The sequence below is a fragment of the Poeciliopsis prolifica genome, unplaced genomic scaffold (assembly GCF_027474105.1).
Source record: "Poeciliopsis prolifica strain line A6 unplaced genomic scaffold, Auburn_PproV2 SCAFFOLD046, whole genome shotgun sequence".
Taxonomy (NCBI): Eukaryota; Metazoa; Chordata; class Actinopteri; order Cyprinodontiformes; family Poeciliidae; genus Poeciliopsis; species Poeciliopsis prolifica.
This window is the reverse complement of record NW_026562421.1, coordinates 1,437,200-1,453,745: the sequence shown is the minus strand read 5'-3', so window position 1 is coordinate 1,453,745 and position 16,546 is coordinate 1,437,200. Positions and strand designations below refer to the sequence as shown.

General features: G+C 37.3%; 1 protein-coding gene across 2 annotated transcripts; it reads right to left on the bottom strand.

Moving 5' to 3' along the window:
• Window positions 1–162: 162 nt before the first annotated feature.
• On the bottom strand, window positions 163–12,620 carry klhl21 (kelch-like family member 21). 2 transcript variants are annotated; one of them, XM_055056952.1, is made up of 5 exons: window positions 12,478–12,620; window positions 6,716–7,794; window positions 3,623–4,028; window positions 2,767–2,839; window positions 163–2,487 (listed from the first exon to the last, which is right to left on the bottom strand). In XM_055056952.1, exons 2-5 carry the CDS (start codon window positions 7,740–7,742, stop codon window positions 2,158–2,160), a joined length of 1,836 nt encoding a protein of 611 aa, XP_054912927.1. In that variant the 5' UTR covers window positions 7,743–7,794; window positions 12,478–12,620; the 3' UTR covers window positions 163–2,157. The 2 variants fall into 2 exon arrangements, with proteins under 2 accessions (XP_054912927.1, XP_054912928.1); XM_055056953.1 differs by lacking the exon at window positions 12,478–12,620 and adding an exon at window positions 8,270–8,397.
• Between the last annotated feature and the right edge of the window lie 3,926 nt (window positions 12,621–16,546).

The window sequence follows — 16,546 nt, the reverse complement described above, 5'->3', positions numbered from 1 at the left end:
GATACCCCTTAAAAGTCCACCACAAAGAGCTTCCTTAATAGGCCACCTGAAGAGTAAATAATCTACATGTGAGAAATTCTCTGTATAGATCCAACTGGACCAGAACAGATATTTATCCTAATGTAAATTAGAATTTTAGGAGTAACAAAAACAAACACAATATATCTTTAAAATATGCTGTATTTACAACACTGGTTCAACTTCACAAAACTATGAGAACTAAAAACTTTTACAACACAAAACACTTCAAAAACTGCATACTTAAAAGCAAAAACATTTTTTTCAAACTGAGATTCATTTGTACTTCCAGTCAACATTGTTGGAAATGCATTACAAGCCAGCACAATACAACTAGATGCATAAATAAGCACAGAAACCAGAGAATTATAAATATATATATTTATATATATTTGGTTAAGGAAAGTTTTTCATGCACAATTCACCTGAACATTCGAAGATTGATGTATAACCAAGAAACTAGAATCAGATCATCTAAATAAAAGTCAACACTGCAAGCTGGAGTCCTTCAGACCATTACTAATTTCTCACACTGAACAGAAGAAATGCAAGTCTGTTGTGAAACTTAAGAGCAGTTAGGGAATGTAAACATTTAACAGCAAATTTCGGATTAATTGTAATTTCCATGTAGAAAAATGCTGCTAATTTAGAACTGCGTTTAAAACAAACTGAATCGGCAGCAAATCTCAAAATCCTGCGTCAACCACAATATACCCCGACCCTTAAAGTCCCCAGATCTTTTTAACAACATGAGTTAAAGCTTTTGATCTGTAAATGGAAATGCATCTGAATGCAAAAGAAACCTAAGAATCCTAAAATGCACATGGATGCTTTGGAACATGAGATATCCAGAAACAACAAATATATTTCATGAAGGTCATTAGTTTTATGTGATTCTATGCAGTTGTGATCTTGAATACTTGGGAACTGCAGTGAAAACATATCTGCAGGTCAAAGTGAAAACAAAAAAGTCCAATCTGTATCTTTAGTAGAGTTTCACCCTTTTATAAAGGCATACAAACAGCTTATCTAAAACTCAAAGTTGCCTATCAATACACAGAAAAAGAGTAAAAAATATTAGACAGCACAAATTAATTGTCTCTAACCCCAGGTAGTGACAAGAAAAATCCACAAGAGGGCTGAAAATCACCAGAAACCATGCATCAACAAAAATTAAGCAGTTTTGAACAATGGGTAAAACTACATATAGGTTGGATGTTACCCAATCATTTCAAAGCTTTTCTGCACATCAAATGATGCTAATGTTATAAATCTCGACCTATTTCCCTAGCAGATGCACACTGTGATGATAAATAAAAAAACATGTAAGGAAAATAATGTGGATTATGTTTTTAAATTATATGCAGTCTTCTTTCATGCATTAGAGTCAAGAAAAAAGAAAAAAAAACTCCAGGTACCTTAGAGTGTGATGATACACACACCATGGTCTAAATAACAGAGATTATTTCAGCACTTTCACAAGAAAAATGTTTAAAATTATTTGGAGCTTATTGAGAAAATAATATGATTGTTAAAAGTTAAAGTGCTTTTAACTGTTTTCACAATCATCCTTCTGCTGTTCCTTCACTCTGTCAGAGGCAAGATGTACCGGTAGAAGAGCTCAAAATCTATAACCCATCTCATAGTTATTGAGCAGCAACACATCATATCTAATCAATACCAAGCAATTACATCATTCCCAATCGAGATTTCCCACCAATCCTTGCAGCAATGAGGTAAACTTCCGAAACATCTTTTTGATTTCGTATTCTAAGGTATTTGCACTGACTAAACTAACTTGGAAGTAAATTTTCAGCCTGTTATAAAGAATTTTGAATTTATATGAGTTACAATATTTCCCTTTGGGATTATTAAAGTGTACTTTAATTTGAATAAGAGCTTAGTCAGCAATTCGTTACTATGGATGAAAACATACGAGTTCCACCAGCAGATTATTTCTATCATCAATATTAAGAAATAATTTACTTAAAAGTCATATCTTGCTGAAAGGTTATACTTGTAAGTTAGTTTTGTCTTACTTCACGTGTAATAAAATATTTGCACTAAAAACTAAACTCAAAATACTCTAAGATTTAATACTTTTGCAAAGAGAGAACACGGTGAGCATGCATGACCGCATCAATGCGCTGGGTTTACATCCTGGTTCTGGTTCAGATTGTTGTTGAGGTTGTGGAGCGCTTGGTGCCGCTGGTGTCGGTGGAGGTGTATGGCGTTGGACTCGGGTGTGTCGGTGGGTTCAAACGAGCTGGCCACCAGCGGCATGAACTGGCGGAAAATGCTGACGCTGCCGTGCCAGAAGGTCCGCTGGGGGAGCCGTCCGGCCACCGTCCAGGCACGGTTTGTCGGGTCGTACGCCTCCACGACGTCCGACAGCTCGAACGTGTTGTCGTAACCGCCGGATACGAACAGCTTACCGCCCAGGACTGCCACGCTGCCTCCGACGTGGACCTGACAAATACAAAGTCGAATCAGCTTGCTGGCGTCTTTATTTTGTGTACCAATGTGTTGCAAAGTTTCCTTTTCTTCAGTATTTATAGAACTTCTGCTGTGTTTGGACAATAAACCCATTACAGACAAACTGCACCGCTGGGAGCATCAATTCCTGCTTGTTTTTATTGATCTCGTTCTGTTCTGTGTGTCCAACCTGTTTACTGTACAACACTAGAGGTCACAGAAGACTATTATTAAAGCAGGGCAGCACACAAGCATCTGATGTGAAATACAAACCTGGTTCATGGGGCTAATTTTGTCCCACTCGTTCTTTTGTGGATTGTAAACATCAACCTCCGCCGAGTCATCCCTGCAAATAGAGACAGGTTGTTACTGGCCAAATACCCGATGCGTCATATATATCAGAAGCTCTGATGAAGGTAAATCTTCTATTGATTAATATTCAGCCATTTTAAACATAAACACATCCCCACCCAAATTCTGTGGAAATATTAGAGGAAATTGAGATTTTTTTCTGTTAGATCAAGCCAAAATGAACAAAAGATTTCACATTCTTTAAACTTAGACCATGGTGTATCATCACAATCATTAGTATTAACAAAGTAGTAAATCAAGGTAGTTTTCTTCATTTTTAAAAATATTCTATTGCCTAAAATACACTACCATAATATGTTAACATCAATACAATGCAAGGATTATCTGTTGACAATTATGGGATTAAAAAAGCAGAAGGTGCTTAATAAGAAACATTTTTACAGAATTTGAAACAGGTGAAGCTAAAACTGCCACTTGTGAACAGATTTACAAGTAAAGTTTATTTTTATATATTTTAAATGCAAAAAACATTTTTTGTACAGTTTTGACTTAAAATTGCTCTGACTACATTGTTCTTTCAGTAAATTAATGATTTTATCCATATTGGTGATGAGATAGATGTTCAAGAAGCAAATTAGTTAAAGTCACAGAAGAACAAGTTGCCATCTCATAATAATCTTTACAAATAGCTTGAGCTGTTTATTTACACTTAAAAAGCACATGAAAGAAAAACCTTTTGAGTGAAATAAATAAACCAAAGGCTAGCCTGTCTAAATTGTTACCATAGTAACAAAATATACGGTAAGAGATCCCTCACCTAACAAAGTAAATGAGGCCATTGAGGGTCACTGTTTTGGGAGTGAAGGACCAGGGAGGCAGCTGTCCACAGTTGACCATGGTCCAGCGGTTGGTGTCGGCGTCGTAGCTCTGGATGGCCATGGTTTCCTCGCCGGTCAGAGAACCTATGGCGTACAGGCGGCCGTTGCACGCCGTCGTGGAGCAGTTGTCCATGGCGTGCAGCATGCCCGGCAAGGCCTCCCAGCAGTCCAGAGCCTGGTCGTAGCGCTCGGTGCTGTCTGACGCCACCACGTACAGCTGGCCTTTCAGCACGCACGAGCTATGGTACTCGCGGGCCTTCAGCATGGGCGACACCTCCGTCCACTCGTTTACACTGGACTTGTAGCGCCACACGCCGTCGTACAGGCGGGAGCCGTCAGAACCTCCTGGAGAAACATGGAGAAGCAGCTTTCAGCTTCCACGCACCAACAATCTGGAACAAACTTCCAGATAACTGCAGAAATGCTGAAACACTGACATTCTTTAAATCAAAGCTAAAAAACGACTTGTAAGTAAATGGAACATCAATCAACGTATTTTACAGAGAAATTACCAAAAACAATAAATATAATGGATTATAATGTCTCTGAAAACAAAATTCTTCATATAAATAAATATTAATCATCAGAATGGAAATTATTTACCTTATTTTAATTTATCATGCGACTAATTAATTGGTTATTGCAGGCTTACTGTAAATTACTTTTGAAATGAATAATCCTATGCAAATAAACTTGACAAGAATATGAGCATTTTTAGCTCATAATTTCACCAACATCCTGAGCTGAATAATAATTTATCTAAATAGATAACCCAACAAAAGTTGTATTGATAGTGTTGGGAACTCAGAGAGTAAATCACACCCAGACATGAATCTTCAGTTTGCAGACAATTCTCTACAAGTTTGGTGTCTTCAACAAGAATAACACCATAAACTTAAGAGACATTGCAAAGCACAAATAAAAATGAACCAAATGTAAACTCATAATCTCTCCTTGAACAAATGAGATCGACAGACATCTGTTCAACACCCCCCTATTCCATATTTCACAAGTCTAAACATAGACTCCACTAACTTAAAAAGCCACAATACTCAGCTGCAACTAAAACAGCTCTACAGATGGACTTTAATGTGTTTCTCTACAGAGGCAATAAATTCTTTGTCAACCTTCTTTCAAAATGTGTTTTTAATTGAGTTATGTGAAGACATATTACACAGATGCAGATTTTAAATGAGTAGTTTGTAAATCTCTTGTCTAGTCCACCTCTGTACAGTTGAAATAATTTTCTCTACTAAAAGACATTTTTTTTCCAAAGTGTCTTCTTTTCCATTAGGATTTACTAAAATTATTTTTACCTCCTTAATGCCAGAATAATAAGGTGGATTTTCTTCAAATTCAGAAAAAGGATATTGATATGCCACTGTAACTGCATGTTGTGTATTAGACATTAAGTCCTTCCGTAGACATAGCCTTATTCTTTTTTCCATACTTTTCTGGACATTAAAAACATTTTTAACCAGTTCAGCAGCTATTTAATTTCAGTTTTATTCAGAAAAAGTCAGTGAGTATGTTTGACTGTCCATTTAAACCAGTTCAGATGAAAGAGGCGTTAGTTAAATTCATGAGCTGTATTTAAGTGACTGATGTGGCAGTTGAATAGATTCATGAAGTGCACTTCTATGTCTGTAAAACAGACAAAAATATGTTGTAAAAATAGAATCTGACTGAAAATAAGTCATCAAATAATTTGAAAATGTAATGGCTTTAAATAGTAATATCAGTACATGGTAATGGCAATCAGAATAATCATAATCATCAAAAATCATACTCAATCATCAAAAAGCTTATTATTTCTGATTCCCTGCAGCAAATGGTAGATGTATACCCAAGATCTGGTACATTTTTGTTTAATAAATTGGTTTGCTTTTCACTCCGATTCTATAGAATCTGCATGAAATTAAATCTGGGAAATGATTTGTAATCATTTTACCTCATAAAAACAGAAGAGTGTTAAATTTTGAGCACCAGTGTACATCTGTAAGAAAGAACCAAATGTAATAAAACTGGGCACGTCAATGTTATCTAATCATGCGTTGCTGTTATTTCTATAAATGATGTTATAAGCTAATGCTGCTTAATCAGTGCATCATCATAAATCCTCTTCAGGAGCCAGGAGATCAGAGTAGAATATCTGACACCAGATCTCTAATATACACAGTTAACTTCTCTGTGTCGTATCAAACATACGGCATAGAGAACCCTTTATAGTGCTAATAACGATGACAAGGATAGCCCAGCTGTCCTGATAGCATCTGCATTGCCTCACTTGCCCTCCTCAGGCACAGAATAGTAAAGGAGGATGTTGATAATTTATATTCTAGAGGCCTTTTGAAAAAATGAAGGAACAGAAATGGAAATCACCTGATAGTCCAGTAGACTCAGATCAACTGAGGACAAAAATTGCAACAATTGTTACATTTTCTGTCTCAAAAGAAGCAAAACCTTTGAAAAACGTGTTCCCCCACTTTTTCCTTTGTGGTGGCGCTGTACCAAAAATCACTAAAGGAAAAGACACAAAAACCTCTGAAGAAGACCAGGAACGCAACTTCCTTCTTCACCAAATATAAACAAAAATGGAGTAGGGTCAGATTTCAGTGGTTGTAGGATTCTTTTTTGTCTTTGGTAAAAGATCACAATTTATTTCTTCCATTTATGCTTTTGGTTGTATTTACCCAGAATGCCCTGCGCTATTCCACTTCCTACTTTTGGAGCAGTCTCCGGTTCGCACTGCGTTTACATTTGCATTCCAACCAAACTGAGACCTAGGTTTTTAGGTTTTGCGTTTTTGCATTAAATAATCTCTGGAAACAAACTTGAGAGACTGAAACAGACTAACCATGGCTGGTGTGAATGCACACCAAAATACATATCAAATATGTGGGATATTGGATTTAACTGAGAACTGAAATATTTGCTTAATTTACCCAGGGATTTAAAAAAATGAGCCCTTAACATAACACAGTCAGAACTAGATCAGAGCTCTCTGCTGAAGGTTCGTTTGGGTTTCTTACCTGTGACATACATATCATTTCCGAGGGCTGCTATGCTGTAACCTCCTCCAAGGTGGTCGGGGAATTCGGCCAGGTAGCGCCACTGTCCAGTCTGAGGATTGTAACAGTCCACAGTGACCAGTTCATCGCAGTCCTGGTCACAGCCTCCGACCACCACCAGGATTTCCGCCAATCCCGTAGAGGGGCGAGGCCGCATGCGGTGGCACGACCTGTCGTGGCGGTCGTATTCACAGGACTGGAAGCTGCGGGCTTCGTTCACCATGCGGAGGCAGGTGGGTGACAGGTAGACAAGCGGGTCACTTTCCACGTGGGCCAGGAGGAAGAACCGCCTGACGAATGGGAGGCGGACCTGCTGGAGGAGTTCGGGCCAGTAATGCAGCCGTCGCTGCAGATCAGCCTTTACCCAACGCACTGCGATTTGGTAGACCGTCTCCTCCTTATCCACGCAAAGCTCGTCGTCAGACACAAACTCTAATAGACGCTTCCATGGCAACCGCTCAAAGTCTGTTCCTTTCGCCAACTCCATTATGTTTTTTAGGACAAAGCGGCGTGCACTAGTCGCCAGCTCCCTGCAAGCGTAAGCCTCTGCAAAGTCTTGTATTTCTAAGCAGTTGGAGACATCCAGACGCTGCTCCAGAAACGCACAGCAGGCCTCTTTCACCGAGGGGAACTGGAACAAATCGGCCGTCTTCAGCAGAAGGTCCACGTTGTCCTGAGTGACCGTGACCCGACCCGTGTAGCAAAAGTCCACCAGTAAGCCGAGAAGCTCAGCTGACACCTCGTGTAGAACCACTCTGTCCATTACGCTTTCCCTCAACGTCCCGGTGAACATGGCACGGAAGTAGGTGCTGGCAGCAGCCAACACAGTGCGGTGGCAGTGGAACTCCCGCCCCTCGGCACATAAAGTCACATCGAAAAACTTCCGCTCAGCTCGAAGCTCATGGATTCCTCTCAGGAGGTTGAAGGCGTGCGAAGAGTCAAAAAAAGGTAGGGTGGACGGCTGCGTCTGGAGAACTGGTTTCTCCATCTTTCCTCTCACTGTGTCTCACTGGTGGTCAAGTTCAGAATGAGGATTTCATCTGGAATAGACATCAAAAGTACTTGCTAAGCATCAGGTGAGCTGAACAGTAATTCTGCTACAAATTCCTACCTCATCAGTCAAGTTCCAAAATGTTTCCTTATGTAATAATTAAACCATAAAAACTTGCCAAACAAGATTACTAAACCAAAAAGGATTTTAACAGTTGCTTTCAAATTAAAACAAAAAGTTTCTAACTGTAGTTACAAATCAAAGATGAGTGGTGGTTGAAGTATGAACCCTGAAAGGATCATTATTGCAGAGTCAAAGTAGCATTTTTTCATAGGCTGTGTCAAACATTTTTCATCAAATGCTATTACATTTAAAATTATTCATTAAGAACGTATGAATTTTTACATGAAGAAAAAATTACTTCGGTAAAGCATTTTTAATTGTCTTGATGTAATGGCAAAACAGACAAAACTATGAAAGCCATAGTAACAATAGTTAAAAACTTTTTCAGTTTGTTTTCCTACCTGATAAGCCCTTTCAGGCTGGTTACACAAGTGAAAAAGTAAAACCGTCAAGAGAACACAACAGCGAAGCTCAGTCCGTCTCTGACGAATGCGACCAGCTCCTTCGACGTGTTTAAGAAAGAGCTCGCTTGTGGTCTGCAGCTATAAATACGCCCACAGTATCCATTTCCAGACGGGAGTGGGGGTTGGATTTTAGGAAGAACACCTCACAGTCAGACACCCCCCACCACAACCTCTGGTATGTCTCTGTGGTCACTCAGAGTGAGTAAGGAGTTTCTATGGGAATTGCCAGTAGAGCCTTGGCCTCCTCACCACCTGTGGGTTTGCTTCCTGTTTGAATTTTCAGCAATCTCTTAGCAAAACATACATTTGCTCTGAACTTACAAGTAAGGCAACACGATCACCAGCTTTGGTTTTATATGAAAACAAAAACCAGGTTCTTCTAGGAACAATAGAGTCACTCCAGACTTCATTTGACAACCATGAAATTCAAACTGTCAGCCTTATGAGAAACACATTTTATTCTGACATTCACATTTCAGCTAAGTCAAATCACTTCAACAAAACTACTGATGACAACCTTCTCTGAGTCATCTTAGGAGAAGATAACTTCTTAAAATACACAAGTGTCTGTTTACAGAGATTTGTATGAAGGTTGTTGTAAAGCCCACCGTCCTCTGGCTGAACGACAGCGCACATTCCACACCAGGGTTCAACAATGCAGCAGTCCAAAGATCTGTGCAGGGGATCAATCTTCTCTCCTGAAGGTAAACAGAGCCCAATAACCCAAAGAGGAGATACAAATAAATGGAAAACCCAAATATTAATATTCTTCAAAAGGATAAAAGGTAATATCTACTCAGAGGACAATGTTATGAAAGCTTCTACCAAAAACTAGGAAGATAAAAGACATGGGAAAGTCACTGCTCACAATGACTGTGTGTGGGTTATATTTATTTAGCTTTTTTTTAGCATGAAAATCCCATTGATTAACATATTTTCTGTCCAGGACTCGGCACTGAGCCAGCTTTCTAAGAAACTGTCCAATGAAACATCTGAAAATACAATTTAAACATTGCCATCGTTACATGTTAGAAAATGAGCGCTGCAAACTCTGGCATTGTTAGTTTCCGCACCTCCTGTTTTAAGCTGTAGATTGTTGATCCACTTTTCTCCTCTTTTTTCAGCAAGTTTTTTTTTTTAAATTAACTCCCTTGTGACCGACTAACTTCGAAACACAAAAATAATGTTTATCTTTCTCTCTATTAGAATGGTTGGAACATCTGTACAGGACACAGACTTTAGGCATTTTGGTTTTGGATCAACAAAAATAAATAGGCTCCATTTACTTCCTGCCCTCCATCTGCATTGGGTATCAGTGCTACGTCATCTGAAATCCAGCAATAACTGGAACATCGATCTATATATTTGATACATATTTGCTTGATAATTTTGTTGATGCCATCTGACAAAATGTAATGTTTTTTGCTGTTTCATACTTAGTTAATAAATTATATTTTCATAATGTAAAAAAATTTGAATTGCCTTGTAGCTGAAATGTGCCATACAAATAAACTTGCCTGACAATTTCTCCAGGAACAACTTGAAAACATCACCAACTATAATCTGAATGTGTTAAATTATTATTTTACTTCAGTCTGTTATGGTCTGATGTTGTACAACATTAAGTACAGAACACATCTGAATCAGCTCTGAAACTTGGACACAAAACGTGCCGCATCACCTTTTCTAGAAAATTTAAATAAGCACAATGCTTCCTGGAACTTTGTGTCCTTCAGGAGTCTGATTCATCAGAGAGGTGGGAGGATGTGGGGAATGTTTATATGGAAGCTGCTGTGTGGATGTGCACATAGTAAATCAAAAACAGACTCAATGTCAAAAACAGACTCAATGTATGTGAAGATTTAAGTACCGTGTCTTCCCCCTGCTGGCATAACTTTGTAATGACAAACAAATATATTCTACATAAATATTTGGATGAGACCATTTTTCCCCAATGGAGGTAACATTTTTTTTGTTGTTGTTCTTGTTATCTGAAATACTGACAAACAAGTGATGTGACCATTCTTTTATCCAGTTTCCCCATCAGCTGTTATACTTATTTTCTCCCTTCACTCCACAAAATTGTTTTTTTTATTATTATTATTACTTTTAAGCAGATAAGAGGGACAATAGTGAAACCTGAAACTATTGATGCACCTGTTACACAACAATTTGTTGTTAGAAAACCAAAGAGTGAGTGAGTTAGTAGATGTCACCCATATTGCTAAGCTAGCCTTGATATCTGTAATATCGCAACTGCATAAAATTACATGGATGCAACACATTCTGTAAGCCAATTTATTTGGCTAAATGTATGGACAAGCTGCTCACTATATGTCGAATTTTAGTGGCTGAGATGCTGAAGCTGACAGAAAATTGTGAAATTCCAAAGATCCAATTGCAATTAGGATCATTTAGAAGAAGGAAAAAAAGAAGAAGAATCAGAACAATGTAGGATCATTGATGTAATCATCAGAATATTCAGAAATGGTGTCACAATAACAAGTTTCCTGTTCAGGTCCAGCCCTAACATTCTAATGAGATTTTCATAACTACTATTTTGAACTCGAAGTAAAAGAGTACATTGTTTTCACCAATTCTTTTATTTTGAGCTTGGACACTCCTGATCTGAACAGAAACTAGTGCAAACATCTTCCTTAGGAAGTGAACTGATTTCACTACAACCCTATCCCCCCACCTTCCTCCTGTCTGGGAAAAAGGAGCTCTATGGCAATCAACTCATTCTGCATCAGTGCTTTTTGATTAAGGATTGTGAGAGTGAAGACAGCTGCTGAGCCCAATGTAACCATCCAAGTGGAGACACATGAACCCACAGTCCTCCCCAGCTGAGCCTCTCCTGCCCTTAAAAAGGCAACCTAACACACGCACCTCATTCCCATCTCTCATCTGTGGAAGGCCAACACAAACCTAACAGACATAACAGTGAGACAACAACAGACCAGATGTGATCTTGATATTTTGTCGGAGTCGTGATTATCGATCTAAAAAGCGTGGTTTTATTTTAACCCATTATATTACGCAGTCATGTAATCGATCCCTTGATAATATGGTTCTTCTAGTTATTTAATTCTGGGGCTTTTCAATTGCTTTGAAGAGTTTTACAGACAAACACTGTTTCTCTCTCCTTAATAGTTACAAAAAGAAAAAAGCTATAAGGATGCATTACAAGTATGCTACTTATAACAATAATGTCCACATTTGTACTGACATATCAAATCACATTGCCTGATGCTTCATTGTGCTCTGCAGAAATGCTATACATCTTTCAGTAGGATCCACTTAAATGGAATTCCACAACATATCAAATCACAATAACAACCGGAATGACAGGAGTGGCAAAAGCAAATGATGTGGATTAGCTGGCAGTTTTATCTAAAACATGTTTCTGAGGAATATCATCTTTATTGCCCGGGTATTGATCTCTAAGCATATGTCAGTCTTGAAACGTTCATAGAGAAACAGTGTTTGTAGTCAGAGGCCGTTTTAGATTTGTTGCAAGACTGACTGCTACTGGAGATTCTTACTGTCTACAGCATCACCGTCCACACTAACTCTTACTTAGAAGATGTGACTTGTGACAATGTGTGATTTCTGTTTGTGAATTTTTTTAGTTAAGCTGATTTTTACCAACCACAGGCACTGAACGAATACTAAAAAATAGCAGTTTACTCCAATAAGAAGAGGAGAAATCAGAAGGAACCAAATAACTCTTCCAATATTCAGCATGTGAACAATGGACAGAGCAATAACCCACATATAGTCTAATATTTAAATGTGAAACATCCGATTAAACTGCACTGTGTACAGCTCCGAGTTAGGAACTATCTGCAGATGTGTCAAGAAAAGATAACAAACAAAATAAGTTACACGAAAGCTAAACATGTGGCACTCTGCTTTAATCTGTTGATTCTTATTTCATCATAGTTTTGTTATTAATACGCATCCATATAAAGCTGTTTATCAACAAAGTAAAACCCCGCACTTCACCAGTCCGACACCAACAGGCAGCATAAAAGTATTTTAGCTAAATTAAGCAGACCTTTCGGTTAGGCACAACGTTCAAGCTAAAATCAAACAGTCGGCCAAATAACTAAACGGGGCAGTCATGTTGTTAGGTAACTCACCAAAGCGTGCACTCGTCGAGGAAAGAAGATTTTAGAGAGCAAATATAAGAGCTGATATTCCAAATCGAGCCGAAATTAAAGTTTGACGCCGCAGAAGTCCTCGGCCTCGTCAGCGCCATGACAGCCGTGCTGGAGAAAGTGATGCGTTCAGGTACCGTCGTAAATGTTAAGATTAAACTGAAGCAAAGCAGTATTATAACACTTTACTCTATGAACCACAATTCATGCTAAAAATACTGGTTTGTAAATCTAACTGTATTTTTTATTTATTTATTTATTTTTACATTCTCTGCTTGTAATATTTAGCCTAACCGAAAACCATGCTTTATGTTTCCTCTACATTTTTATTTTACTTGATGTTTTTTTCCTTCCCACCACGCAATAGAATTTAAGACATCTTTTAAAACGCAAATGCGAAAACACAACCAAGATTAGAGCTTTTTTTTTTTTTTTTGAAAAAACCTGGATCATTGCATAAAAAATGCCTGTGTTATTGGATGTTGTAAATAAAATATAGTTTCTAATTCTTTAGACTCTTTTTTAAACAACTTTATCACTACACTAGAATTTTAGAACCTAATGAATATTAAGGTATTTTATGCATTAGGTAAATGCATAAAATACCTAATATAGGCAGTTATAAGCATTTCTATAACTGTAGGGAGTTGTTAGCCCAAACAAATACATGGAATCCACTTCCTTAGAGTAATAAAAAATAAAAACAAATAATCATATATTGTATAGCAACAGGTGATTCTGTATTTTTAAGAGTGATAAAAGCTATTATTCTTCTGAACTACAACACCTTTAGAGACTTCAAATGAAAATCTCACATAATCTAAAGGATCTTGGCAAGGAGAGTTTATGACGGCGAGATATAGAGTCAAAACTCCAATAGTTGATGCACTAAGACATTCTGTCAGGGAGCTTAATGTACAATGTGATATGTGCACAGCAGAGACAATGAGGTGAGCAATGACAGTGACAGTAATAGTTGGAAACAGGGCAAGTGAAGAGTTAGTGAATGGAGTCTAGGGTGAAGTAAAACTGAGAATACAAGAGTTGTCAAAGAGGCAAAAAGTGCAAACCAGGTCTGAGGTCTCAATAAAACAGATCACTCCTTCTTTTCTGCTGTATAAGAAATTATCAATGCCCTGGTGATTTGAAATAACGAGAATTCAAAGAAGTTCTTCATGCATTACTGATTTCTATTGATTGTGGACTTTTCATTACAGCTTTAGCTGATTTGTAGTCAAATACTCATAAATCTCCTTCCTATTGAATTCATTCTTCTAGGAATTTTGTTAAATTCAACTAAAAATGACATTGTGGTTTAATTAGTTTTGCTGTTTGCTGTAAATTACATTTCGACTTTAAACCTCGGTTTAAGCGGTCTTTGGAATAGCGCTGTGTTTGCAAATATACTCGCTGCATCCGTGAGACAAGCTCATATTTCAAACTGAGGGCTTGAAATGAGAAAAGTCCCACAAGTCTTTCATCATTCTGCACAGATTTGTAATTAAAACTATGAACCTAAACCCAGGCGTCAACGCTGCACTCCTCTCACCACCTGTACACTTAAAAAATATTTTTTGTTCAAAATTAAGCACTGTGTTAATTTAAATGTTTCAGTTCATGCCATCTAAATACACAATGTTCACCCTAAGCAAACAAGATTAAAAGGTTTGAAGTGATTAGCTTATATTCACATTACTGCTCTTATAAAACAACACTTATTTATTCTCATAGCATTGTGTATGCAATCAGGTCTTCACAATATCCCAAGAATGTGAATTGTTTCCTTCAGTAAAATTGAGAAAAAAATGCTGTGTTTGCTCAATTTAAAATCACAAACTAATACAGACATTCTTCTTTACTCCTATGTAATTTCATGAATCTCCTCTATAGCAAACTGATAGAGAGCTAAATTCATGGTTACATGAACTATTGCAAGTCATCCAGAAACAAAGTCCCAGACCTTCACCATGTCTGACCAATGTTCTTTTTCCTGAAATACTGCTAGCTTATGGCTGACATAATGGGATGAACACCTCCAAAAGGTGGATGAACATCACCTTTTGGAGGAACAAATTGGGGTTGTCAATTTATTTTTTGGCAAATGTGAGATGAGACTTTGTGTTCTTCTTGGTAATAACTTGTTTTGGCCTTGAAACTTTACTAAAGATGCTATTTTGATCCAGTCTTTTATTATTGACTCCTGTTTATTGAGTCATAAACAGGAATTCACCTCAATTGAGATACATGAATCCTATCACGCTTTCAATGTTTTTTCTCCTGACCTCCTGTTTGAGTTGTTCTGATACTCCTTGGGCCACTCCTAGAAAGGTCCACCACTGTTTCACATTTCCTCTGTATGTAGGTAATATTTCCATTGTTTGCTGGAGTCTCAAATCTGAGAAACTACTTTGTTACTCTTTTCTAGACTAAGAGATATATTACTTTTAAAAACCTGATTGATTATTGGTTTACAATGCTTTTTTCTCAGGGGTGAGGTTGGATATCTTCATTTTTCCCTTAAAAATGATATATTTAGCAATCACACATTACATTTCTTCATATTTACTTTTTATGACAATCTGAAATGTCTAAGTGTAATAAAGCAACAAAGAAAGAGAAATCTGTAAATATGTTCTCATCGCATTGTGTGTCTGTTCCATCTAGATGGGAACAACGAGTGAAACATCTTTTGCTGAGCAATTAGAAGGTGACCTGCCATTGAACCGATCCTTGTCCTTACTGCTTCCCTCAGGTGGTGAAAATGGGAGAGCTACCCAAGGAGCGATGGGGTGAGAGTTCTGCTAAATTAGGTGCTGAGAGAGTTTTCCAAGAAACCATTTTGGCATTTAACAGCACTTCACTCAAAGTCAGAGATTAAATTTGTCTGTGACATTTGGTTATTTTCCTCACAGGGAAAATAAATGTTTTCAAAGCTTTTATGTTTATAGACACAGCTAGGGTGTTTCACAATAGAGAATAAACCATACTTATTAACTTCTAAAGTTATATGATCAACATGTAGCTCAGTATGGTCTAGAGTAATGTTTCCTCTGGGAAATATCTCTGCATTCTGTGGAATATTTTATAGCGTGTAATTGTATGCAGATGGAGAGACAGAAGGGAGTTCAGTGATTTCTCTCTGACGATAGATGCAAATTTCCACCACACTTTTCGGACACAAATGGTGGGAAATCTTTGAAAAAATAGATGACTGTCACACTGAGATGTGACCATTCTTATGCATGACTCCTGCACCTTAATGAGAGGTGAAAACGAGCCTTATTAAAAATGAGAATACAAATGTTTTGAATGTGTTCAACCACTAGATGGAGACATTTTATAACTTCTCGTACATCTGCCTGGCTAAAATAAAACACATGTTGCTTTATTTCAGCCCAGGTTTAAATGCAGCAGCTGAACCTCAGTGGCACACTGGAATTTAAAATACAGTTTTTATGCAATACTGTGTTCTGGAAGTTGAGTGAAGCATATTTGTGTAAGAAATAGTCTGTTTTAATTCTATTTCACCTTGATGCAAAAAATATGCCACTCATTCCTGTCAAACTCCTGTAAATGTGTTGATGTTCTGTTTTACTAAAATACACATCTAGAAAAAATGTATAGATTTACTTTAAGTAATGCAAAATGCATTAAATAACAATGAAAGGGTAAATTGTAGTGCAGTTGATGTTGGTAATTTAAAAATTTCCGTCCACATCAGTGACACTCTACACAACTGATATGAAAGATTTTCTGCATTAAGTTATATTTTGTAAATATTGAGTTGAAACCATATATTTACATCAAGTGAAATGAGAACCTTTATTCATTTCTATCTGGTATGAAATTGAAATAAACTCTTTTTGTTTTAGTTTATTTCTTTAGGATAACCACCAGTATTTCTATTTGCAAAATGCCAAAATAATGAGCAAAATAATTTTAAATTTTTTTGAGGGGAGATTCACATCTTTAATTCCCTTCGCGTTTGGTGAAAATTGTCGATTCGTTTTGCTTTTCTATTCTTTTATCTTTTTTCCTCGTGCTTTCTTAC